Genomic DNA, 27,819 nt, shown 5'->3' on the forward strand with positions numbered 1-27,819 from the left:
CGCGGATGCAATGAATGATCTACGACACCTTTATCCAACGTCGTGCATGTGCAGGCTGCACGGCAGATGCCAAGGAACATACCTTTTCCGTACTAAGAATTCAACAAGTGCCTACTTATGCAGCATGATACGCGTAAAAAGACGAAGCTCACACTGCCGTCGTTCCGTCTCCCGATGACGCGTTGGGAAGGCATGAAATGTTGTTCCAGCGGGCGAATTCATGTAAGTTCATTCATGCAGCATACAACATAGGATTGTGTCCAGTTGTTTTTATGCGGCATTTGTGATCGAAAAAGGGGCACAGAACTCATTCTTGACGACGCGCACGGCACAGCACTGTGGGTGCCACCCTCTGCTCTTGCCGTCAAGAAGACAGGAACACGCTTGCCACCGTGAGTGGCGCGCATGTCGCTCCGGAGTCAAAGCCGATCCGTCCGGAGTTAGATGCGCAGGGTGCCTAAACATTGGCTTCTCTGCTAAGGCGGCGCCATAAGCAATGATAGCTGTATTTTGTTGTTGCACAAAGCGATTTACAGTAGACAGTTCTAAGACTAGCCCATTTACTATAGCGCTGCTCAATCCACTAGTGTCGTCTGCAGTCGCGCCGATGCCAAATAATACAAGCCTAGCGACGACAAGGGAGTACTCTCGGCCAGAGCTCCCGTCCACCGCACTCGATAGAGGCACCCTTCCGGTAAGTTCGGTTCATCTGGTGCCTCTCTAGGTGTTTTGAACTGGTTTGATTTCATGATGCGACTGAAGTCAGACCATTCGGCGTTACGTTAAGCAGCGCACTGCGCAAACTAAGATGCAAAGACTGGACGGGCTGCTGGTGCAGTAAGAATTCGTTTGCCGTTGAGGCTTTGGGGTATACTCGGGTATTTAGTTGAAATGCTTTCCGGATGATAGTGTATTGCGCCTATTTAAACGTGATTTCATGTGTAATGAGCAGTTGATTAAGCTGACCAGCTAGTGGATTTTTTGCATTCGGGGGCCAATTTGCGATGGGCGCAAATCTGCCGCTTTCACAGAAGACGTACTCGGAAACGCCTTGTAGAGCAGTTTTTTTTTTAGAATTGATAGTTGCTCGAACGCATACAATAAGTGTGTAAGGTTTTTTACGTTGTTCAAATAATCAATACCCTTTTAAATCGAGCTGTCAAGTCACCTGAAGTGATGCGCACGTAGCTACACAGCCAGCCTTGCATACTGAGAATAACGCCTTGATGGGCCCTGCAAATTGCGCAAAAAAGGGGCTTTTTTTTTTCAGAGGTCGCAGCCCCTGGAGCTCGTTTTCTTGCAAAAACTACTGTTTGCGTTCACGTTTCCCATTTTAAGTATGAAAGTCGTATTGAGCGGAAAAAAAAAACAAAATGCCGCATAGAACTCAGTTTTTGCGAAGAACCTTTCAATGTAAGGGCATGCGAATTTTGTACCGAAATTATGATAAAGCATCGCACAAAGTGGCTGAAGCATTTTTTATCTGGCAAGATGGGTCGACATGTTTGGCAAAACGGTCGATCAGCCTTCGCAGGAATGAGATTGCGTGGTTGCAATCAGTGCTCACACTAGTAATAGATTGTTCGTTTCTTTTTTACTCACAGGTTGTAGATAACTGTAGTGTAAGAGTACGTTTAGTCTGAGGTCGGTGTTCTGGTCAAACCTTTAACTAGCGCGTCAGTCTCTTGCGTCTTCTTCTTTGTCAGCCGTCTTCGTAGCACGCGCCTTTTCGACATACGCTTGTCGTCTTTGTCACGGTCGACAGTTACCGAGCGTTGGTGTGACACTACAATTATCCCCGGGAGAAAAAGGAGGCATCCTGCCGACTCATGGCATCGACACAACAGGCGGGTCATAACAGGGCTTGAGGCGGTCAACGTGCACTGTTTCACGCCGCAGCGACGCATATCCGGTGTCGGTGCAAGTGGTTCTATAACGTAGTTCACCGGAGAGGTCTGGCAAATAACCCGATATGGGCCATGATATTTGGAAGCAAGTTTGGTAGAGAGGCCGGAGGGGGTGGCAGGAACCCAAAGCCACACGAGGGAGTCTGTGCTGTATGACAGAGCTGGACAAGACGGTGCGCGAAGGAACTGCTGGTGACCTTGGTTCTGGGTTGTAAATGATAGGGCCAACTGGCGACTTTCTTCTGCATATGCTGCCGCTTGAGAGACAGTGGTCGATTCGGAGGTGTCAGAGCAATAAGGGAGTAGTACCGTGTCCATAGTTGAGGTGGGTTCACGGCCGTTTAGAAGAAAAAAGGGGGAGAAGCCGGTCGTGCTTTGTATGGCAGTACTATAAGCGTACGTGACGAAAGGGAGAATCCGGTCCCAGTTTGAGTGGTCGGACGCAATATACATGGCCAGCATGTCACTCACGGTGCGGTTAAAACGTTCCGTCATGCCATTTGTCTGCGGATGGTAGGCCGAGGTAGAACGGTGGACAACGCGGCACTGCTGAAGAAGGGCTTCAACGGTCTCGGAAAGAAAAACACGGCCACGGTCACTGAGCAAATCTTTAGGTGAACCGTGGCGCAGAACGAGATGGTGCAGGACGGAAGACGCAACTTCCGGCGCCGACGCAGAAGGTAAAGATGTTTCTGCGTAGCGGGTAAGGTGGTCAACAGCCACGATAACCCAACGGTTACCAGCTGGAGTGACTGGTAGTGGCCCGTAAAGATCAATACCCACACGGTCGAATGGCCGATTGGGGCAGGGCAAGGGCTGCATCGGAACGGTGGAGTGGTGTGGAGGGTTTTGCGGCGTTGGCATTCCTGGCATGCGCGGACGTAATGACGCACGAAGCAGTACATAAAGTTTTCAACACTCCGGCGTGGGCACACTGAGGATCGGCGTGAAAAGCGCCGCATATTTCCGAACGAAGGTGCCGAGGAATGACAAGGATCCACTCTCGTTCATTAGGATGGCCTCGTACTTCACGCCTTCAAACCTAAAATCTCATCTTTCCCCTTCTTGTAGATCTTTAATTCATTTTAATGCACGAAGTCTAAGAAAACATTCGGACGACATTGCTAACTTATTATCAGCTACTCAACACCAGTTTTCCGTTATCTGCGTCAGCGAGACTTGGCTGTCCGAAACAGATAAAGAACTATATTCGTTACCTTCTTACAGCGCAGAATACTGCCATCGTAACGATAGCGCTCATGGTGGCACAGCAATCTTTATTTCCTCTAGCTATCATTATCGTCACCGACTTGATCTAGCTCTTGCAGTGATAAACTGTGAATCTGTCTGGATTGAACCGGATGAATCTTTGTTTTCACGAGATAAAAAAAATTTAATCATTGGTTGCGTATGCCGATCACCCTCGTCTCCTGTCAAAGATTTCTGTTCAGCTTTACACTCAGTCTTAAGCGCGTTATCTATGGAACGCAAATGTAATTATAACGGATGACATCAACATTAACACATTAGACCCCATCTGCCCTTCACATAAAGATTACTTGGATGTTTTAAACATTCATGGTTTTGAAAATCTTATTACCATTCCGACACGCGTTTCGGCGAGTGGTTCAAGCTCACTTATAAATCACGCCTTATCCAACCTAATAACCGCCCCCGACGCAGGTGTCATAGAGGCTGATTTAACTGATCACTGTCCAATTTTTATTCAGCTGGATAACTGTGTTAACCTGGCTAGGCATACACTTCGCATTAAAAAAAACACTGAGTGCTGCATTATTCCTTGAACGGATTGCCAGTGTTGACTGGTCAGTAATCAAGGCCATTGAAGACGCTTATAATGCATTTAACCAGTTCTTTCTTATTATCTCTAATGCTGTTAATCAATGCTCCACTGTATCTACGAGCAATAAAAAATATTCAGCTCCGATTAATCCCTGGATGTCTTCCAGCCTATTAAACAGTTTAAAGAAAAAAGATAACCTCTATAAAAAGAGCAAAAAACAACCATTCAACATGAGACTTCTAGCACGCTATAAGAATTATTCTAATGTATTAAGCATGCTCCTCACAACAGCTAAGAAAAAATACTATGAAAGAGAGTTAAATCTAGCCGGAAATGACGCTAACAAGAAGTGGAAAATTATTAAAGCATTCCTAAACAGAACCGCCACCAAAGTTCCCATATCTGCAATTTCTTCAGGCGAGAAAACATTTAGCAACCCGGTAGACATTGCTGAAGCGTTTAGTGACTCATTTGATTTACCATCAGGTAATTCTAACATTGCTACAAGTAATACATTACAACGATCTCCCCATAGCATTTTCTTTTTTTTCTGTGTCACCTGACGAGATCTGCAAAATAATACACAATATGAAGGACACCAGTCCAGGTCTGGATAATATACATTCTTCTCGCATAAAGATGATTGCTCATCTCATTTGCGATGTCCTCGCTCACATTATTAACCTGGTGTTCAAATCCGGAATTTTTCGTACTGCGCTGAAAAAGACTAAGCTCATTCCTATCTTCAAAAAGGGAGATAAGCATAACATTTCCAATTACCGCCCTGTAGCTATTCTGTCATTTTTCAGTAAAATCATCGAAAAAGCCATTGTTGTCCGACTAAATAACTATTTATCTAAATTTGACATTCTCTCGCCTAACCAATTTGGTTTTAGATTAGGATTCTCTACTGAATTAGCTGTGATCGCTCTCACTGATCAAATTAAATCCGTCATTGATGCGGGTAACATCGCTGGTGCATTATTCATCGATCTCTCCAAAGCATTTATTTATTTATTTATTTATTTATTTATTTATTTATTTATTTATAATACCCTCAGGGTACAGTTGTACGTTACAGAGGGGAGGGGCGCATACAGGATATATATATAAAACAGAAGGTTTAACAAAAGCGTACAAATCTGAAAAACAAAGCAAATAAAAAAGAACAAGGTACATGTGCAATTTAGGAAATTTAGGAAAATGGCATAGGTGTTAAAAACAACAATATAAAAATATAATAAGCAACAGTATACAATGATATTATGCAAATAACCATACAGTAAGTTTTAAAACTAGGCAAAAAAGAAAGATTGCAGCGCGGATTTAAATTTTTGTTCTTCAGTTATACTTGTTAGTGATGCAGAGAGGCTATTCCAATCATTACAGGTGCGGGGAAGAAAGGAGTTAAAATAGGCAACTGTGTTTGTGTGCGGAATGTTTACCTTTTGACTATGGTTACGGCGAAACGAGATGTAGGATGGTGGCTGAACCCATGAGGAACGCAAGGTGGAGTTATGGTAGTATATTTTGTGAAAAAGTGAGAGGCGGGATAGTTTTCTTCGAGTAGATAACAGCGGGAGATGTAAGTATGCTTTCATATTAGTAACGCTGGCTGTCCTTTGATAGTTATTTAAGATGAACCGGGCTGAGCGATTTTGTACTGCCTCAACGGAGTGTATGAGTGTTGCTTGACCGGGGTCCCAAACAGATGAGGCGTATTCCAGTTGTGGACGAATGTATGTTGTATACATTAATAGCTTTAATGATGATCGTGCAAGGGAGAAATTACGACGAATGTATCCGAGAGTACGATTGGCTTTAGCGATGATGGAGTTGACATGCAATTTCCAGGTTAGATCACTAGTAACGATTACACCAAGGTAGCGGTATGACTTTACAGATTCTAATGGGACGTTATTAAGCATATACATAGGACTTGTTACATTAGTTCGAGATACCCTCATTGATTTGCATTTGTTAATGTTTAATTGCATGCACCATTTACTGCACCATTCGCTAATATTATTAAGGTCATTCTGGATTAGTAGGATATCGGAATTATCAGCAAGTTTACGGTATAAAACACAGTCATCAGCAAATAGGCAAATTTTCGAAGAAACACAGGAAGGCAAGTCATTTATGTAAATCAAGAATAAGAGCGGTCCCAGAACCGACCCTTGCGGAACGCCGGACCGGACTATTCTATTCAATAAGCTTGACGCTATCGGAATAACTGGGCCTGCCCTTACTCTAATCAAAAGCTATTCATTCGAAAGAAAACAAGCGGTATTCATATCAGAGACATATTCAAAATACAAGATCACAAACATTGGAGTTCCGCAAGGTGCACTTCTTGGTCCTCACTTATTTTTATTGTACATTAATGACCTCCCTGTGCGCCTTAATAATTCTAACTGTTTTCTTTATGCAGATGACACCACCATCTTAACCTCGGGTTCACACATAAACATGGTGGTTGAAAAACTGAATGCTGATGCAGACAATGTATTAAGCTGGTGCCGGGATAATATGCTGTCCATTAATGCATCCAAATCTAGTTTTATAGTTTTCAGCTCATGTCATAAAATTATCTGCGAAACTCCGTCTGTTAACATCGGCTCTAACTCTATCTTTGCTTCTGATCATGTGTCATTTTTAGGTGTGGAACTTGATAAACATCTAAAATTTCGGACTCACATCACATCTATTTCTCGTAAAATGGCTTATGGCGTTAGAGTGCTAATTGAAGTTCGGCCGTATTTTGATATTCTCACGCTCATTTCTCTATATTACTCGTTCATCCACACTCACATTCAGTACTGCATTTCATCTTGGGGAAACACGTACCCTTCGCACTTATCTTCCCTGCAAATTATCCAAAATCAAGCTGTACGCATTATTACTTGTAGTCACCGCTCAGAAAATGCCCTTCGTTTGCTCCAATCACACAATATTCTTTCTGTGAAGAAAATAATCAACTACAGTTTATGTATCCTAATGTACAAATCTGTTAGAGAGCTACTTCCCTTCTCACTAACCACCAATGATCAAATTCCGCGTCGTACGGACACACGTTTCGCCATCAACAACAACTTCTTGCTGCCTAAACCAAACACTAATTATGGGAAACAATCAGCCCGATTCTCTGCTACCACTCTTTGGAATTCATTACCTACAACTATCAAACAATCATTAACTATTTTTGCCTTTAAATCCGCTCTTCGTCAGTTTTTGTTATCGCACTTATCGTAATTTTCAAGGTAATCTGTTCCAGTGTTATCCTTTATATCTTTTTATGAATTGCTTCCTATGTTTTCTTTGTGATTAGGTGTTTATTCTTTGTTATTACATCAATAGTGCCTGTACTAATTAATGTTTCATTCGCCCCAACCCACTGAGGCGAAATATTGTATAATTTCTGCAACTGCTCAATATGTATTTATTTTCAATAATCATTATAGGAGGTCCCGTTCCGCAGTCCTTGACTTTGGGACCTCCTTCTGTATTCATGTTTTGTTAACCTTTGAAATACAATAAGCTTCAAACTTCAAACACTTGAGTCCGTCGGAAAGGTAATTTCGGCGGTAAAGCATACCGTCGCGGATTGCAAAATGACGAGCTTGGCGGCGAAGCCTTCTAGAAGCTGGGCGTAGAGAAGGTGTAGATAGAAGCGTGAGAAGAGAAGCGATCCAAGGGCATGTCGGTAAATTCTAGTGAAGATGAGTCACCTATGCTGATAGCTGTCGCGTCAAAGCCGCATGGAAGCGGTGACCTAGAGAGAGCGTCGGCATCAAAATGCTTACGGCCAGACAGTTAGGTGACCTGAATGTCATACTCTTGTAAGCGGAAGGCCCAAGGAGCAAGACGGCCGGATGGGTCTTTTAGGGTGGACAACCAGCAAAGTGCGTGATGGTCCGTAACAACAGAAAAGGGACGACCATAGAGATATGAGCGGAACTTTCCAATGGCCCAAATGATGGCCAAGCACTCCTTTTCGGTTACAGAATAGTTTTTTTCGGCCTTTGTTAAGGTGCGGCTGGCATAAGCAACAACGTATTCTGGGTAGCCGGGCTTTCATTGTGCAAGGACTGCGCCGAGACCTACACCGCTGGCATCAGTGTGAATTTCGGTAGGCGCCGCAGGGTCAAAATGGCGGAGAATCGGAGGCGACACTAGAAGGCGCCGAAGCGTCGAAAAGGCCTCATTACAGTCGGACGTCCAAAACGAAAGAATGGCGTAACCGGCAAGGAGCTTATTCAGCGGCGAGATGATCGAAGCGAAATTGCGGACGAAGCGACGAAAATAGGAGCACAACCCGATAAAACTACGCAGCTTCTTTAGGGAAGTTGGGCGTGGAAACTCAGCTACTGCACGGAGGTTTGCACGATCTGGACGAACACGTCTTTCGAAACAACGTGTCCCAATATAGGAAGCTGGCGAGCCCCGAAGCAGCATTTTTTTTTTTCAAATTTAGTTGCAGGCCGGTATCAGTCAAACACTTTAGCACGCGCTCGAGACGATCCAAATGTAACGTAAAATCTTATAAAAACACGACAACATAGTCTAGGTAACAAAGACAATCATGCCACTTGATTCCGCACAGAGTTGTGTCCATCACGCGCTCGAAGGTGGATGGTGCGTTGCACAATCCAAACGGCATGACGGTAAATTCATAGAAACCGTCAGGTGTCACAAAACGGTTTTTGGTTGATCGTCAGCTGCCATGGGTACCTGCCAGTAGCCCGAGCGGAGGCCCAGAGACAAAAAGAATTCGGCATCTTGAATGCAATCGAGAAAGTCATGAATTTTTCGCGTTATCTTGTTCAATCGCCTATAATCTACGCAGCAACGGATAGAGCCATTCTTTTTCCTCACGAGAACAACTGGAGAAGCCCAATGGCTGTGCGAAGGCTGGATGACGCCAGGTTGAAGCATGTCATAAACGTGCTCGGTGATAACTTGACGTTCTGCAGCCGATACGCGATAAGGGCGCTGGCGTACCTGGGCGTGCGTACCGGTGTCGATGATTGAGTGACAACGGATTTACGCCCCAAAGATTTCTGAGGAAAGTCGAATGAGCAACGGAAGCGCTGATGTAAGCTGACGAGCTGGTAGCGTTGATCTGCTGAAAGGCTGGCGTCAAGACAGCCAGAAAAATTTGCAGGGGAGTTTTCGTTGTGTACAGACGCAGGCAAGTCAATAGTATCGAGCTGAAGTGGGGCTGGGTCTTCTGAGACGGGATATGTCATAGCGTCATGAAAGGGCTCGACATGACCAAGACGTTCTGCACGAAGAAGCGTTGACGGACAAGGCAACGGGTTAGAGACGTACATGGCGCTGTGGCCACCACAGAAGGTCAAAAGGGCGAAAGGCAGGACTAAGCAATGGCGACGATTAGCGGCAGGCGTCGGAGTGAAAAGAACAATTGAATTGGAAAAGCAGGCGCAGGAAACGGGCACGAAGACGGTAGAGCAGGCGGGGATGTCTGTATCTTCGGCCACGGTTATCTTATCGACGTGGAGTGGTGTATCAGACAAGGCAGCAGGTGAAAGCGGAGACAATTCGATGCTGGTTCGGGCACTATCAATAATTGCATGATGACTGGGGAGAAAGTCGCAACCCAGAATCAGTTCGTGAGAGCAGTGAGACAGCACAAGAAATTCGGCGACGTACAAAACACCCTGAATAAAAATTCGAACTGTGCACACCGCAAGAGGTTGAATGCGATGCGAGCTGGCAGATCGGAGAAAAAAACTGCGTAACAGGCATCGTAACTTTACGAAGTCGGCGGCAAAGGTTGGCACTTATAACAAACACAGCGGCCCCAGTGTCCACAAGCGCGAGAACTGCGACGCCATCAACAAACACTTCGATAACGTTGACCGGGAAAACAGAACTTGCACAAGTAGAAGAAAACGCAGTTCTTGCCTCCGGAACTGCGGCCGTTAGTTTTCCTCCGTCCAGCAGGAGAGCGACGGCTCAATGGCGAAAGGGAACGACGGTGGCGAGACGGCGATCGACGACAGGAGTGGGAGGAGCGGTCCGGATAAAATGAGTCGGTAGAAGTGCCAGCAGCGACAGGCGGAGGGGAAGGTTCATAGTTTGAACTGTAGTTGGAACTGTACAGATGGGGCCATTGCGGTACGGCTGCGCGGGCTGGCGACAAAGCCGGGCGTCGTGGCCAGGAACGCCACATGAATAACAGATTGGGCGGTTGTCGGAGGTCCGCCATGGATTGTTGACCCGACGGGATTGTTGACCCGACGTCGAGGAGGCTGATAAGGGCGAGGCGGAGGTGGTGGTGGTGGTAACGGCGCAGCATACGCGACAGGGCACGGTGGTGGTCTGGCGGTGACAGCGGCGTACGTTACCGGGACTGTCACAGGCGTAAGTTGAGAGCTTGGCGGTAAAACTTCTGCAACCTGCTCCTGGATGGTGCGTCGAAGTGCAGGATCTAGTGATGGGGTGGTTCCAGCAGAAACAGGGAGGAGCGACAGTTGGCGAGCCATTTCCTCCCGTTTAAAAGCCTTGATATCGGGTAGGAGGGAAGGTGGTTCAGATGCAGGCCGCATGCTGTCGGAGGCTGGAATAACCGATCGTTCATGACAGAACGTCGAGTAGAAGCTCGTTGCCTCCTGAGGACGTCATAACTTTGACAAAGCTGAACCACTTCAACGACGGTTTGCGGGTTTCTGGCAGTCAACATATGAAACGCATCGTTGGAGATTCCCTTCAGAATTTTGTTGATTTTGTCAGCTTCGGACATAGATGGATTAACACGTTTGCATAGATCCACAATGTCCTCCATGTAGCTGGGGAATTTTGCGTCATGAAGCTGAGCGCGGGCTTCGCGGCTTTGTTCGGCGCGGAGCTTGCGCACGGCGGGGCGCCCGAATACCTCGGAAAAGCTCGTTTTAAAGGCCGACCATATGGGCAGGTCGGGTTCGTGGTTGCGAAACCATAAATTGGCCATATCTGTCAGGTACAAGAAGACGTTAGCTAACTTAGTGGTATCGTCGCACTTGTATGCGCTTACGCGTTCATATGAGGATAGCCAGTCATCCACATCCTGGTCATCTGCGCCACTGAAAAAGATGGGATCCCGTTGGCGAAGCCCACCAGAGCACAGGATGGCACGCGGAGCGGTGGAAACAGTCGAGCATGGTGTAGCGGTCCGGCTTGCTGCCTTAGTCATAGCGGATGGCGGAGCGAGTGTGCGACTGCGAAGCTCCAGCGTGAGAGGGGAATAAAGAGCAGCCTCCATCAAATGTAAGAGTACGTTTAGTCTGAGGTCGGTGTTCTGGTCGAACGTTTAACTAGCGGGGCAGTCTCTCGCGTCTTCTTCTTTGTCAGCCGTCTTCTTCGTAGCACGCGCCTTTTCAACATACGTTTGTCGTCTTTGTCACGGTCGACTGTCACCGAGCATTGGTGTGACACTATAGTAGCTAAGAAACTTTTGTTTATCAGGGTATCTGTTTATTTTTTTCTCTTCCATGAATGATACATTGGTATAAAAAGCAATCCTTCTTGATAAATTTCAGTTGTTAGTCAGCGCTCTGATGTCGCACCTTTAACCTGCCCGACCACATTTTTCGATCTCTTAGACCAGGCAAGGTATATGTACTATGGTAGCGAAGGCTCCATAGACGCCTATACGTACAAAACTTGGCGGCTCATGGGCTCCAGCGACCAATGAAAATTGGGGGCCATGACGTCAAACGACGTCACGCATACGTTTACATTGGGGCGAATTATAAAAAAGTTTTTTTTTCTTTTAACCGCTGCGTTGCATTGACGAGCCTGTATATTTTGAAGGTTGTTGCCTTTCAGCGCGCGCCAACCTTTGCGATCTAAAAGAACTTGAGTTTCTGTTGTTTACGCCCTTGTTTAAAAGCAGTTACTCAGGCACAATGAAAGTGGTTGGCAAAGGTGGTGGCATATAAAGGCAGCAACACTTCTAAATAGAAACCACGCATGCAAATTCATAATACAAATACTGCTGCAAGTCATGCAAGTAATTCGGCCATTTACTTTGTCCCTCAGCACAGTAAGGTGCGGTCCAGAAACACTGGTGCAACAGGGCAGTCGTGCCCAGTTGGCAACAGAGTGTACGAAGTGAACAATTATGGTTTTTATATTCATGGTTTATTGCATCAACCAATAAAATACAGCAACAAATCACAACAATAAAAATGCACCTCGCTGACAGCACAAACAGTAGCGCTGTTTAAGCGGGCTAATTGCCTCAATGATCACAGCCGAGGCATGGAAAAGGCTGAAAGTGCCTGCCACAAAACATCACCAGATAAGAAACGTGCATGTACAGAAAGAAAGCTATGACAGCTGCAACTGAAATAAAGATGTCATGAATTAGTAGGTGCATCAAAACATACGAGGAGCATAGAGCACTGGGATCACTCTTCACATTTAAATTCTTCGGCAGAAAGTATACAGCAGTTTTCAAGGCAATTTCAAGGTTGCGCGAGTCCAGACAGCTTTAGAATCAACAAAAGTGCTTTACACAGGAGCATTAGAGACACATTCAGTCTATGTGCAACCTCCAGATCTGCTTACCGCTTTAAGACAGCCGGGAAACGGTAAGATACCGATGGTTGAGTCCACGCTGTCGCAACGTGTCACAGAGCATCGCTTCCTCACTTTGTGCGGGCTCATCTTGCGATAAAACGCTAAGCGCAATACAATCCTGCAAAAAGACTTCGCACTGCCAGCACGACGAAGGGGACGAAACCGAAAAACATGGCTGTAGGGGGATATTAAACCTCACCAAACGGCGACAGAGCAGCGACCAGCAAAGACGTCAAAATGTTCGCAAAAGGGACATTTTGAGACTTGCGAAATAAATTACGCTTTCCCGGGCGCACCAAGGCCCGCACCACGGCAGACGAGCAGCAGACAGCGATAAGAAACCGTTTCGTGCATCGTCAGCTTCGTTATCTCCGTTACCTTGGTTACCTCTGGCAGCGTCTCCTGACCGATGCAACGTCAAGGGAGTAGGGCGATAAGAGTGTTGCAAGATTTAAAAAAAAATAGGAATGTATTTATAAAATACCTTACCTCATTCACAAGCAAAGTTATAAAAACGTCTATTCTTTTTATGGTGATTGATACTTTTTAATTTGTAGTATTACAATTTCTTAATCTGAGTGGTTGGCCCCCGACCTGTGGCTATGCTGCGGTACCGCTGAACCGCTTTTGGGCCCAGCCTTCGCCACCATTCTACTTCCGCCATGGACTAGGGCCCGTATTCTGAGTTAGCGTCATTATCGCGGTGTCTCTATCTCACGTGACCTCGAGTCATCTGATTGGTCGAAACGCCACAACTGTGTGTTGCCAATACGGACAACGGAAGAGGGGGGGCAAATTGCTGGTAAGAACGATAACCATGATACAAGCAAGTTTCTGCTCAAGCCAGCAGCCGCCGGTGCACTGTGGCTGATCCGCTCTGCTTGTAATAGCTATGTGGCTCCATCTGTTAAAGAGATTTAGCTTACCGTGATCCGCGATCCGCCACCGTGGCTCTCTACCGTGCGTGGGCGGGGCGGTCAAGCTAATTGGTCCCGACGCGGCAGGTCTGTGTGCCGCCATCTAAGGCTCCTCTATTTTTAGAGGAGCCTTACCGACATCCAGTATGTGGCTCCCTCTGTCGGCGTCAAGGGGGGTCTGGGCATGCGCAGTGGAACGCGCGGTGGCGGATCCCAGTAGCGGATCGCGGATCACGGTAGGCTAAAACTCTCCATTAGTAAATGCAGTTTCGTTCCGCCGATCACCGCGTCGTTTCGGTTGTACATAATGGGAAATGGCTGCCGTAATTGAGAACGGCTGCGAGCTGTGTAACTGCAAACCGCGTCTGGCGGTTCACCATAGCTATGTTCAGTAACCTCAGTTAAGCGTAACCGTGGTTAATACCGCCGTGTAACTAGGGTATTAAGCGGAACCCTTTTTGTTAGCCTCCATGTTTCTGCTCAATAGGTGAGCGCAGGTAAATAAAATGCGCGTTGTATACTCTCCTCTTGAGCGATACCGGTAAGCTGCTAGTCATAATCACAGAGTACTTGTAGAGTGCGCTCCATTCCATCCTTACTCCTTGTTATTTCCCTTTCATGGTTCAGATCAGCGGCTAGTGCCTTTCCCAAGTAGACATATTCTCCTACTATTCGCTCCCTATCATAAACTGCTCTTTCAGAGGCAGCAAAAGTCTATATTTGACGTCTGCGTATTGGTTTTGAAGCGTGGCTTTCTGCTTTTCCTGTCTAGGTCATCAATCATTCATCGCTTTTCATCCCGTGAGTTACATGGAAATGCAATGGCATCTGCGAATTGCAAAAAACTGATGTGTTCTTTATCTAGCCTTATCCATAACTGCTTCCTTTCCAAGTCTCTGAATATTTCCCACCAGAAAGCTGTGAATAACTGGGGAGATCGCGTCTCCCGTGCCTAACAACTTTCTGCATAGGACTTTGTACTTCCTTTATGCGAAACTATGGTGGCTCTCGATATGATTGATAGTAAAATATCCGTTCCGAAATTCTGTCCCGACTCACTCTGAGAGAATATAGTGACGCAACAAGCTCGTTTTGTACCTATATTCCCTGTCCGTGTTTATTCACTCGTGTAAGTTATGTATTCTAGCATCATCTATAGACCATTTTATCGTTGGCGCTGCTGATGGATGGACGAATGGAATATAGGAGCGTCCCCTTTGAAACGAGGTGGTAGCAGTAGCTATCATGCTCATTTTCTCCCTATATCTAAATTATTGATTTAGATTGGTTAAATAAACCATCATTCTATTTAGTAAATTTTTGTTTCTACATTACTAACATTAGGGCACTTCCCTGCTTTTAAGCCACCAATCTTCCAGTCGTTTTTTGCTAGTTTCCACCGCCGGTTTATTCACCCGGCCACTGTTCTCTAAACCCCAAAGCTTCAGGAACAGTGATTGCGCCTGCATCAACTTCCGGATGGATACCATTATATTCTAGTATAATAGGATCAATTGTTTCACTGGAGTTACCACATAAAGCACATTCATCATCTCCAATGTTAAATTTCTTTTTGTAGCTGCGCGTTCTAAGGCACCCTGATCTAGCTTCAAAAAGTAGGGCACTGCCTCTTGAGTTATCAAAGAAATCTTCCTTCATGATCTGCATTTTCCACTTTCGGTATAATTCCATACTCAGTTTCTTTTCCATCGAATGTATCCAATTTTTACATTCTGTGTTTTTAACCTGTTGCTTAATGCTCTTTATTTCTGCGTCCTGTGACTGGCATACTTACTAGTTTGTTTCCTAGTTCTTTTCCTCCATTGTGAGTCAACGCTTTTTTAAGTACAGGTATTTAAATACTTTAGCTGCCCATCTGCTACTGTCCAATTTCCTCAGGCGTTCCTCATATAATATTTTACTCTGAGCTTCTCGGACTTCGAAAGATGCCCAGCCCATATCTCCCTGTACCGCCTCATTTGTAGTTTTGCCGTGGGCACCTAGTGCTAATCCTCCAATGGATCTCTGATTTATTTCTAATGTCGACTGCACCTCTGATTTTAGGCACAAAACTGCCATTTTGTGTATGTGGCGCCACCTAGTGGCCACGCTGAGAACAACCGTGTTACAGAATAGGCGGCATCCATTAATTTGCCCATGCTGCATTTATGCACACGCGGAATTGTTCTGTAAACCCCGTATGTTCACGAGACCTGTATATGTCACCATCGGTCGGGCGCGCAAGAGCGCGTACGTGCACGTTGCCTAGGAACAGTGTAGCTTTCCCTGTGCTAGCTACAACTCTCTCCATGCTCGAGCAGAAGAGTACGTGCTGCCTGTGTCGTACGTTCCCCACTCAGTCACCCCTCCTACGTCCAAAGTATACAGCTTCCTTTGTATATCCATATATTCGTTTTTCCCCGGCAATGTGACCCCCAGAAGAACCGAAGTTAGGGGCGTACGTGACTGTTGTTTTTGTTGGGCGTTATGGTTTTCAAACCTAAGATGGCGGCCATGCAGTGCTGAAGTGTGGTGTGTCTACGTGCGCCTTCCTCTGTGAGTGAACTACTTTGTGCGCTCTATGTGTGTGTTTTGTTTCGGACTCCAACCCTGCGCACAAGGCATCCTCGACAAGGGTTTAAAAAGGAGCCGCCGAAGCTCCAAAGTCAGTCCGCCCAGTTCGCTCCCGAAGAAGAAAACCCGAGCTGCCGCGTGCTCCCGGGGGGTACCCGAGTGCCGCCGCCGGCACCGCATCCTCAGACCGAAAGCTGCACCGGAAGGACCATCGCCTTCGAGTGCCGCCCGTCCGCGTCGACTCAGTGATGGACTGCCGCCGCGCTCCCCGGTCAATTGTATGTTCGTAATTGCTCTGAACTTTCTTTCCCTTACTGTTACTTGAATTGTTACTTCCATCCCGGAAAAGCATGATCCTGTATACGTAATTCGAAGCGTTTAATTAGATTTTCTTCACTCATGTCGTTGCCTTTTAGAATGTTAATTTCTGCTCTCTAAATGTTTTGTGTATTCTTCGTTCTGAGCCTATAAACCTCTTCTTATTGTTGTTTCAAGTCAACGCGTCTTTGTCTCATTACTTTTGCTTACCGGCTACACCGGGCATCGAACGACCAGCCCCCTCTTTTGTCATGTATCGGCGATGTCCTCTGGTGATTATCAAGCGCGTGACAAACCGCCATGCTGGTATGTGTGGTCCCATCCGCGGAACAGGCGACAGGAAGTGCAAATCGGCATTTCGGAGCTTTCGAATGCAAATGTTTACTTTTTGGAGGTACCTGGCTGATAGAAAAAAAGCTTTTCAGCAGCACCCAGGCCATTCGGTTAGAGGTGGCGAAAATGTATGTTCCTGATCGGGTCGGTTGATCAGGTCGGGCTGTAACTTTTAAGTGGCACAGAGAGGCGGTGGTGCACCACTGGCCGCGAGGGCGATGAAGCAAGCAAGGCAGAGCAGCTTTCGAGCTACTTTTTATCCTTTAATGATTTTAGAGACGGGCTACCGTAACAATTTGAGCAATAAAAGGAAGATAATGTAGCCATTTCATGCTATGTTTAGGAGCAATGCAAATCGCACTACATTTGTTGCGTCAGCCGATCTTTCATATACTCTTTTCTGCTTGAGCGTCTACTGCTGGAGTTCCCAAACCTCCGCTGGGGATCTATTCTTATGAATACATTATCCATTTCAGATCAATATACTCTGCCCTAGGCTTCTTTTGTTGGCTGACAAAGGCAGGATGTTCAAACCTCCACTACCATGGCAATCGAATTTCAGCATTGCCTACATGACTCAAATACCGGTTTGCCGGTATGTGCGGGAAGTGGCGATGACTTGTCGACGGCGGGAACTGCTATCCTGAAATTTTTTTGACTGGGCGCTAGCTGCGTTTGTCTGACGCTGCCGTGATGCTGACATCCAGATGAAAGAGAAAATTGAGAATTTATACTTGTGAAATAATGAGCTTAATTTATGTCCCATAATACCTCATCGAAAGTTGCTTTTGTCAAAAATATTTGGAGATTTACAGTGCAAATCTGTAATTCTGTTCTATAGGGTGTATTTTAGCGATGAGAATTGTACTTGTGTGTGTATCCCTCCCTGTAATTACCCTCAGATAGAGGGTTAACAGTATGAATAAATAAAATAAAAAAACAAAATATAGTTCATTTGTCGTAGCGAGATTTGCTTACTTCAAAAATTCACAGCAGCTATTCCTATGACCATATTCCAATTCATTATCGGCATAAAAACCTTAAGAAGTGCGTATTTAAAAAAAATATTGTAACGCTGTTCCACTACTTAACTTACCAACAAATTTATTAGGCATCGTTGTCTTTAAGTGGGACATGTTCTTTCATACTTTCATTAACCTCAGGTGACTGAATCGAAATAGGTTTTCTTTCCCTGGCGGCATCTGGTAAATATTTGCCGCAAGGAATATTACCCGCTTGTTGCCCAAAGCCTGCCGTTGTTATACTGATATTCAGTTTTTCCTGCCCCTTCTTTAAAAACAGTTTTCGGAACTCGCAGTAAAGGCGGTCAAGGCGAAATATTTTCAGTTTGGGCTTGAAATTCAGAGGCTGCTTGTGGTCGCCCGATTGAAAGAGTTGCAACTGGAACCACGTAGAGCGGCAGACACGCGTACCGATGGTGTTAATCTTTTACCTTCTGTTAATAATCTTGTAAGGCATCGCTAAAACGCGCGCGGCCTAGCGCCCAGGCAGAGGGGCATTGTTTGGTTAATCCACCTTAATTCCCGGAATGGGACGTGTATGCCACTCCGTGTCGCGTTCAAAGAACGGTGCCGCGAAGCGACGGCACCGGCCCTTAATCACTCCCGTGGCGGTAGCTGGTATCAGTCAGCGAACGCGACAGAAGCCGACGTGGCTGAGGAGTAAGCTGGTGCCTAGCGGTCAGACGGCGGAGCATTGTTTAGCTAATCCCCTTCGAGTACCTAAATGAGAAACGGGAGCCCCTCCGTGTCTCGTTCGAAGAAATGCGTCGCGAAGCGTTGGCACCGGCTCTTAATCACTCCCGTGGCGGTAGCTTGTTCGGTCAGCGAAGGAGACAGGCGTCGTCGGCGGATGGTCAGATGGGTTTGCAGCGAAGATGCGTGACAGCGAACATCTTCGCGAGTTCTCACAGGGTCAGTTTCCCCTAAACTAAAAAAAAGAGAAGGAAAGGAGCTTCATGGTTCGCCTGCCTGTAGTGTTGAGTGCGGGAGCAGTGCTGCGGATAGCGGTGACCGGGCACGGGGAGAGGGTGAATTTTCTTGGCCTAATCACGCCGCTTATGGCCAGTGATTGGATAGCTCTGGCCAATGGAACTGAACCAGAGGTGTAAACGGAAGTTGCCGAAGGTTTGTTGGTGGTTATTGGTTGACTCCTGTCTTAGGTCGATGCCCTGCACCATCGGCTCTACCGAGTTTGGGAGTCTCTCCCAGGAAGACAGGACAACCAGTTCCCATGTTTGCTATGTCTTTGAAATCCTGTAAAAGTGTACATATGTATATCGATGTACATAAAGTTCATGATTAAGATCAACCGTTCAAGACCCTTCTGCCTCACCAAAGACATCTGTCCTTGACGGAGGAGCACCGCTGGTGCAACGGGCCCCTGCCTGGAAAACGAACCAGTTCGCTCTAACCCCTGGTTGGGCGGAACGGCGGTTAGAAATTTGCTAATCTCCTTTTGGTTGTTATTTTCTTGTTAATGCGAGGAACAGAGTAAAGAAAAGGGTTTTGTTAATCGCGACATCCGTTAGCAGCTAAACTGCGGCCGGCGGAAATGAAATGATCAGGGAAAGGAAGGAAAGAAGAGGGCGAAAGAGGAAAGAATAGAGATGGGGTATGTAAAAAACCTTAGATAGCGTATCGCTCCTATTAGATAACCAGCGTATACACTTTTCGACTGTTAGACATTTTGCGTGCAAAAGACTAAGCAACGCGTGCGCTTTCTCCGTAGAATGCCCTGGCGCCTCTGCTAACTCACTTTACCCCCAGCTATCACCGCGTCCCCACATTCCAGAGAGGAAGAATGGCGCTGCGCGCGTCCGGTTTGATGCTATTTTCCTCCTCGCCGCGAAAACGGTCTATACAACTAAGGTGTTCTACAAGTGCACGCCCTCTGTGGAAGCCATCACGCACAGTGAGCTAGCCACATGCCGTAAAATCCGTACCGCTACAAGGTCATAAAAGAGCCAGTAAAATATTTCTCATGTATGCAATGATCAGCCAAAGCAGTGGTCTCCGTGGCAGACCACTATCAATCATTCTGAGTGTGAGCTGCTGGTGCACCACGAGGTGAGCCTTGCTCGCATCCTCAAAACAACCTCCCATTCAATATCCGCGGTATATTTGGAGTTAGGATTCACGCACGCTATTTGTATCGAATTTCTAGAAAATATTTCAATGCCGATAGAACGAAGTGTATACAGTGAGCGAATGATACAAAGCTCGTCATACTTACACTCCGTGTAGCGAACGAAAGCAGCTCTATAGCCCACTTTGATACATTCAGATGCTCGACTAAATCCTGACGTTTTTCCTGCTTTAAAAGAAATATTCAAGTGGAGCTGGGCACTCAAAATTCAAAAATGCTAACCGGCCGCTCATATTTCAAAGTTTAGTCAACACTTTTTTCTCTCTTAAAAACGCCCCAGAACAAATTTCCACTACAAATACGGCACTGGAAAGAACTTCTTAGGATGAAAATGCCCCTGTCTCGAGAGCCACTAAGAAAAAACGCCAAGAAAGAAAAAAATTCATTTTCTAAATAAAGTCTTCCGCAACTCAGATAGTAAAAGGCTGCATGTTTTTCAGCATTTCTTAACTTCGAGAATATGCGTAATCATGACTTGCAATCTGAGTCCTTTTAGCTTACATGCTTACAGGTGTAGCAAAAGGCACTCTGAAAAGCATGGCGGAATAGCCGGCCACAGCAGGCCATGTGGATAGTTTTGTCCATTGGACAGTCTTCAGCTGACTAGCCTATTAAGCACATATTAAGCCCGGTCTAATCGCCTGACTAATATTAATCACTAAGAAAGGTATACCCGATTGGTGCGTTGTAGTCTTAGGAGCACATCCCACAAGCGTCACCGAAACACCCTCGTCAATCTACTGGTGAGAACTGTAAATTTTCGATGGTGAGAAGCAATGCAGTAAATGCCTTTTCTGAATCTTGTCAACGCGTCTCTAAATTACCATTCGGTGCATCAAGATCACTAAAGATGAGGGTTAGGCAAGGTTGTCTTCAGAAAAGAAAGCAAAACAGGGACACCGTTACTCTGTTTCCGCTGATATATATCTTTATTACTGCCCCATACCGCAGCAGTTAGAGGACATGCTTTGGTACCTTCCAAACCTAAATTATGGTAACTCGCCACTGGGAAGCACGGTACATACCCGCAGTACATGGGAAGGAAAAAATGTAGGGATAAAGATATAACACTAATAAAAAATTTAAAATTGCTAAACGTTGGTTAGTGAAACTGATAAACCGGACACCAGGTGAAGCGAAAGTTTGATGCTCCAGAACGCTTGCGCCCGTTTGGGGACATTTTTTCCTGCTTCGCAATAAACGGCCCCCTTTTGCCTGGCCATTTTTACACGGCTATTATTTCCGGGTAAGTTTACAGCGGCGCCTTTTTTACTGGACTGGAGACATCACGACGTAATGAATTTGAATTATTTAAGCTGAAAAATAAAAATTGCTTGATTTTGTATCGTTAGCCATTCCGCATCTCCTACGTTTTCTTCCTCACTTCAAACCCTCATTTCAAATAAGTAAAACGTAGCCCAAAAATTCGTACTTAGTTACTTCGATAACGGCATTTGTTCTATGATAACTCGGAATAAATAGGATTTCCTTGCTAAAAAACTGCGTCAGATGCCACATATAATTCGAGGTGGTTGGAAGAAGCGGTCATACCTATTTTGCCCCTGTGAAGTGACAATTTCTACAAATTTTGAATGGAACTGTGAAAAACCTGTTCTCTGTAAAATTTTTCTCTTGGACTCTCAGTGTCACAACACCCTCGGATGTGGTAACCTGTAAAATGACTCTACACTTCCCTCTCAGCTGAAGGCCTAGTTCTTATCTTACCTCCTCTAGGTCAGGTGGTATCTGTCACCCGATTACACACACACAAGCATACGGAACTTTGTGGTTAGAAAAAGGGATTTAACTCAAAGAGGGGCGGGTTGAAGAATGTTGAAGGCCGTACACTCGCACGGAGGACAAAAGTGCAGCATACTTTCTAACTAAAAGGTAAAAGTAGGCTGACCTCAGTTCAACGTTTTTATTTGTACCGCATTTGCCCGGGGTCATGCTTCTTGAAATAAAACTTGCCATATGTCTCCGTATCATTCTGGCTCGCACCCGCCACCAAGTCCTTGAGCATCTGAAGATGCTGCTTATTGACGAGACCAGAGATGCTCTCGCCCCCATCTCTTTGTACCGACTCTGGGGATATCAGAATTACTTTACGAGGAGAAGCCGATTGAGCTTTGTCGCAGTTTCTGCAGCTGTAGTTTAGTGTTGATTTTATATGGGAATGAGTCATAAACGGATTCTGTCGTTAGTCAGCGTAAAATTGGCAGCAATCACGTGCAGCAAAAAAAGGCCATGGGCTACATAAACAACTGATACTGTGACGCCTCTAACAACAGTGCTCCTGGCTGTGCGAATATGACTGGGAGACGAATGAAAAAGGCAGCAGCGGTTACGAAAGCACGGGCAGTGGATGTGGCACCTGCCAGAGGCGGAAGAAAAGCAAGAGTGACAAAAGGCCAGGAGAGGAGTCCGAAGGTAATTCATCGCCTTTTATTCCCGAGATTTGAGTACAATGACGTCGCCCAGAGGTCTCAGTATTTGGTTTGCAGAAGCCTTTCTGTTTGCGAGTATAAACGTTTTCTCCACTTTTCTACAGAAAATTTGTTTATATTTGGTTAAGCAGAAAAAGCGCAGTATCGCCGACGCCTTTCGGCTAATACCTTTTCACATCTATCCTTCAGAATTGCATGCAGAGTGACAATACATGTCTTATGTTGATTTTAGACAGCGTCTTGCATATTATTCTTGAAATAACGGCTCATTGAGAACGAGGTGTACAGTTCGTCATTAAAGTCGTTATGGTTTTTGGAACTGTGTTCATATCTTATCACCGAAGCGGCAGTGCGTTAACCTCGTAGCACATGAGTGGAGCAAAGGGTTTGGACGTGAATTTCCTTAATCAGCGAGGAAATCAGATCATCGATACAATAGTAGCCATACCAGTGCACGTTAAAGAACCCCAGGTGGTCGAAATTTCCGGAGTCCTCGACTACGGCGTCTCTCATAGCGTAAGTGCTCGACCTTTATATTTCTATAATCACTCAGGCTATGAAAGACGCCGTAGTGGAGTACTCCACTACGGAGGACTCCGACAAGCAGAGTGGGGGGGCAGAGCTGGCCCACACGGGTCTCTCTGAGCAGCGCAGCCTGCTCACCAGGGTCCGGGAGGCAGCCCAAGCCAATGGTATACTGGACTGAGGAAACTACCCACGCTATTCCGTTAAACAACTAAAGTTTACTCTCTTTCTCTCTCTCTCTCTCTCTCATAGCCTGAGTCGCTTTGGGACGTTAAACCCCGCAAACAAAACCAAACAATAGCAGCCATAACGTAAATGTAGTGTCAAAAAGCCTATCTGGGCAGAGCTGTCTTGGTTAACACAACTACGGGTCTGGACTGTACTGATTGGAGTACTTACCGCAATCGAGTCGAGCAGAAGACACTAGATTCACGAATGCTTCCACAAAAGTCAAATGCGTGATTCAAATCATTACATTTGCACATGAGCTAGAGTTTCTCACTCCCCATGATTTTTTTATTTGGGCACAAATCATTGTGGCCGAATGTCATTATTAATAGCACTCTTCGTATAAGGTCCATATTGCTTTCCTTATATGCTTTGTTCCTGGACTTGAGCTAATGAATTGTAAGTGGTCGATACGCGCTTACAATGACGTTAATAGTGCAAGGTTCAAAAAGACACGATTTGAAGGAAACAAACTGTTTCATCATCATCATCATCATCATCATCGGCAGCGGCAGCGGCAGCGGCAGCAGCAGCAGCAGCAGCAGCAGCAGCAGCAGCAGCAGCAGCAGCAGCAGCAGCAGCAGCAGCAGCAGCAGCAGCAGCAGCAGCAGCAGCAGCAGCAGCAGCCGCCGCCGCCGCCGCCGCCGCCGCCGCCGCCGCCGCCTGATTATACCCACTGCAGGGCGAAGGCCTCTCCCATATTTCTCCACTTAATTCGGTTCTGTGCTAGCTGCATCCACTTGACCCCTGCGAACTTCTTAATCTCATCCGCCCACCTAACTTTCTGCCACCCCCTGCTACGCTTTCCTTCACTTGGAATCCAGTTTGTTACCCTCAGCGACCATCGGTTATCCTCTCTTTGCACTACATGTCCTGCCCATGTCCATTTCTTTTTAATTTCTACTAGAATGTCGGTAACTTGAGTTATTTCTCTGACCCACTCTGCACGCTTTCTATCTCTTAATGTTATCCCTACCATTTTTCGTTCCTTAGCCCTCTGGGTTGTCCTCAACTTAAGTAGAACTCTCTTGGTTAGCCTCCAAGTTTCAGCCCCATAGGTGAGTACAGGCAAGATGCAACTGTTGTATACTTTCCTCTTGAGCGATACCGGTAAGCTGCTAGTCATAATCTGCGAGTGCTTGCCAAATGCGCACCATCCCAATCGTATTCTTCTTGTTATTTCCTTTTCGTGGTCCGGATCTGCGGTTACTGCCTGTCCTAAGTAGACATATTCGCCTACTACTTCCAGTATTTCGCTACCTAATGTAAACTGCTGTTCCTTCCCGAGGCTGTTGAACATTACCTTAGTCTTCTGCACATTGATTTTCAAGCCTACCTTCCTACTTTTCCTGTCAAGGTCATCAATCATTATTTGCAGTTCATCCCCCGAGTTGCTTAGCAAGGCAATGTCATCAGCAAATCGCAGATTACTGAGGTATTCTCCATCTACCCTTATCCATAACTGCTCCCATTCCAAGTCTCTGAATACTTCCTCTAAACAAGCTGTGAATAGTACTGGGGAGATTGTGTCTCCTTGCCTAACACCTTTCTTTATGGGAATTTTGTTACTTTCTTTATGCAGAACTATGGTTGCTGTGCAGCCGTTATATATATCTTCCAGCACTGTTTAACCAAACTGTTTCGCCATGCTTGTAATTTGAAAGGAATATATGCGATGCGCAATTTAAGCACTCAGCCACCTTCACTTTGCTCTGGACAGTACTCGTGTGCATACCTCCTACACCGCTAGTCTTTCATTGCACAGGCCTTGCTCTATCGTGAAAGGGCCCAAAGGCTAACAACCGGGTCAAAACTTTCTACACACCCTGAGAGGGAGTGAGAGAGAGCTAGAAAGGATATCGGGGGTTTTGCTAACCTCTGACCCTAGGGGCTTGATGTGGGTGGGGGGGTGGATACCATCTCCATATGATTAGCAACTCTGGCCTCCATATCTATGGTTTCATTGATCACCATATTTATCATTCTAGGGTAAAGGTGAGATGTGGCTGCCGTTTAGTATCCGGCGCCACAAATAACGTTGCCATGGCCCGAAAGTATCAGTTTACATTTGAAGCTGAGTGAGCTTGGTCGCAGTTTCGGCAGCTGCTGAGTTTGGTTAAGACATCTGCGACTGGAATCGTTTGGCTTGCAGCAATTCGGATGAACATGGAACCCATTGTTTCTTCGACTAAGCAAACATCAGGGGTTAAATCGAGCAACCAAGTAACAACTAAAGCAAATGCAAAAAGAGTACGTCTCTGCGGTCTGTTTACATGAGTTGCATGCAGTATGCTCTATATAGGATAACGCAGCATAACAAGGTTATATCTCTTTAGATACTTTTAAACAATTTGATTGCAGAGCTCACAATGTGTTGCAGAGTGCACGCATGAGTGAGTGTCCTAACTTCGTTCTCGTCACTCAGTGACACGTGTTCCAATGATATTTCATATTATTATGAGAATAAATGCATATACTGTGCGCTTTGTTTGTTTCGGTGGCTGCTGACTCCCTTCTTCTTCGAAATAAATTAATAAAAAGCTATTTCGAATACTATGTATTGCTTCGTGCCCGAACATTTTTTATTCCTTTCGCGTACGCATGAATATGATGCTGAATGTTTGCTCTTTAAACCAGGTCACCCTAGTTACCGCTATTTTGGGACTAGCAACCAATAATCACAAGCGTTCATAGCTTAGTCTGGCTTTGGCCATCTGGCCTGTATTCAGTACATATACGCAGCACTCTTTACATCTTTAATTTTCAGGCAGTGCCTTCTTTAGAGAAATCCGTTATTAATTTATGCGACAAAGAACAGCACGGCGACGGCTGGAAAAGAAACAGTGCCGTTTCTGGTTTCTCTCGCTCCATGAAGCGTGCACTACATATTTCATCATCATCATCAGCCTGACTATACCTACTGCATGGCGAAGGCCTCTCCCATATTTCTCCACTTAACCCGGTTTTGGGCTAGCTGCATCCACTTGACCCCTGCGAACTTCTCAACCTCATCTGCCCACCTAACTTTCTGCCGCCCCCTGCTATGCTTTCCTTCCCTTGGAATCCAGTTTGTCACCCTAAGCGACCATTGGTTATCCTCTCTTCGCATTACATGTTCCGCTCATGCCCATTTCTTCTTAATTTCCACTAGAATGTCGGTAACTTGAGTTATCTCTGACCCACTCTGCACGCTTCCTATCTCTTAATGTTACCCCTACCATTTTTCGTTCCATAGCCCTCTGGGTTGTCCTCAACATAAGTACAACTCTCTTAGTTAGCCTCCACATTTCAGCCCCATAGGTGACTACAGGTAAGATGCAACAGTTGTATACTCTCCTATTGAGCGATACCGGTAGGCTGCTAGTCATAATCTTCTAGTGCTTGCCAAATGCGCTCCATCCCAATCGTATTGTTCTTGTTATTTCCTTGTCATGGTCCGGATCTGCGGTTACTACCTGTCCGAAGTAGACATATTCGCCTCCTACTTCCAGTACTTCCATACCTAATGTAAACTGCTGTTCCTTCCTGAGGCTGTTGAACGTTACCTTAGTCTTCTGCATATTGATTTTCAAGCCTATCTTTATACTTTTCATGTCTAGGTCATCAATAATTATTCGCAGTTCATCCTCCGAGTTGCTTAGCAAGGCAACGTCATCAGCAAATCGCAGATCACTGAGGTATTCTCCATCTACCCTTATCCCATAGTGCTCCCATTCCAAGTCTCTGAATACTTCCTCTAAGCAAGCTGTGAATAGTACCGGGGAGATTGTGTCGCCTTGACAAATACCTTTCTTTATAGGAATTTTGTTACTTTATTCTTGCAGAACTATGGTTGGTGTGCAGCCACTATATATATCTTCCAGCACTTTCACGCACGGCTCGTCTACCCCCTGATTTCGCAATGCCTGCATCACCGCCGAGGTTTCAACTGTGTCAAATGCTTTTTCGTAATCAATGAATACTATGTATAAGAGCTGGTTATATTCCGAGCATTTTTATATCACCTGATTGATGGTATGGATATGATCGATAGTAGAGTACCGCTTCCGAAAACCTGCTTGATCCTTTGCTTGATTGCAGTCTAAGGATGTTCTGATTCTATTAGCGATCACCTTAGCAAATACCTTATACGTAACAGACAGTAAGATGATTGGTCTGTAATTTTTAAGATCCTTAGAGTCTCCTTTCTTATGAATGAGGATAATGTTTGCATTCTTTCATGATTCCGGTATCGTCGATGACACCAGGCACTGCGTATACAGGGTGGCCAGTATTTCTAGCACGATATCCCCCTCGTCCTTCAGCAAATCTGTAGTGATCTGATCCTCTCCAGCTGATTTCCCCCGTATCATAGTTTCTAGTGCTTTCTTGACCTCATCCTTTGTCAAGGTGGAACGTCTGACTGTTTTTCCCTACCGCTAGTCTCATTGTCGTCCTGACTACTTTGGCTACTGCAGAGATCAGTATAGAACTCCTCGGGGACTTTGACTATCTTGTCCATACATATCTTGGCACTACATATTTATTACTATTCTATGCTAACCACTTTCCCAACTCCAATATTTACAAGCGAATATTCTCATCGTTGCTTGTTAAATGAGCGTACGAAGATAAAATTTTCTGTCCATCCCAGAGTTCAAAACCGATAATTTCTGTTCATTAAATTACTTACATTCCTCTTCGTTCTTGCCGTTACATTTTTTCACTTCACAGCGTCATCAAAGATCACCAAAAACTTCAAGCCATATCAGAAGCTCGTAAAAAGTGATGTCCCCTCATCGGGAACGTGGACCTGCTTTGTTGAACCAAATCATCTGCGACTGAAGCTGAAAAAGACTTGCACGGAGAAGGCAGAAGTGAAGAAAGTGAAGAAGGAAAAGCCAGGGGCTAAGCGTAATCCTGATAAAAATGAGCAGCCCATAGACTGGGACTGGCTCTTTGCTGACACATCCGACCTGCCGGCAGATGGCCCAATTCCGGATCCTGATCTGTCATTTCTGGACGGCTGA

At 45.6% G+C, this 27,819-nt stretch overlaps 1 protein-coding gene across 1 annotated transcript; it reads left to right on the forward strand.

Moving 5' to 3' along the window:
* The first annotated feature begins 411 nt into the window (after positions 1–411).
* Positions 412–27,819, forward strand: LOC146195397 (uncharacterized). Its single transcript, XM_084596786.1, has 3 exons — positions 412–694; positions 21,902–22,040; positions 27,524–27,819. Exons 1-3 carry the CDS (start codon positions 497–499, stop codon positions 27,817–27,819), a joined length of 633 nt encoding a protein of 210 aa, XP_084452912.1. The 5' UTR covers positions 412–496.

The sequence above is a fragment of the Amblyomma maculatum genome, chromosome 3 (genome assembly GCF_055883805.1).
Source record: "Amblyomma maculatum isolate TAMU_Amacu chromosome 3, ASM5588380v1, whole genome shotgun sequence".
In the NCBI taxonomy this organism is placed as follows: domain Eukaryota; kingdom Metazoa; phylum Arthropoda; class Arachnida; order Ixodida; family Ixodidae; genus Amblyomma; species Amblyomma maculatum.

What these genes read in the sequence shown, in the direction of transcription:
- LOC146195397 (XM_084596786.1), top strand. Translation starts at nt 497, where the DNA reads ATGATAGCTGTATTTTGTTGTTGCACAAAGCGATTTACAGTAGACAGT. An exon ending in TCGATAGAGGCACCCTTCCG is followed by an intron (nt 695 to 21,901) that starts GTAAGTTCGGTT and finishes CTCTAACAACAG; the next exon opens with TGCTCCTGGCTGTGCGAATA. An exon ending in GCCAGGAGAGGAGTCCGAAG is followed by an intron (nt 22,041 to 27,523) that starts GTAATTCATCGC and finishes TTCACTTCACAG; the next exon opens with CGTCATCAAAGATCACCAAA.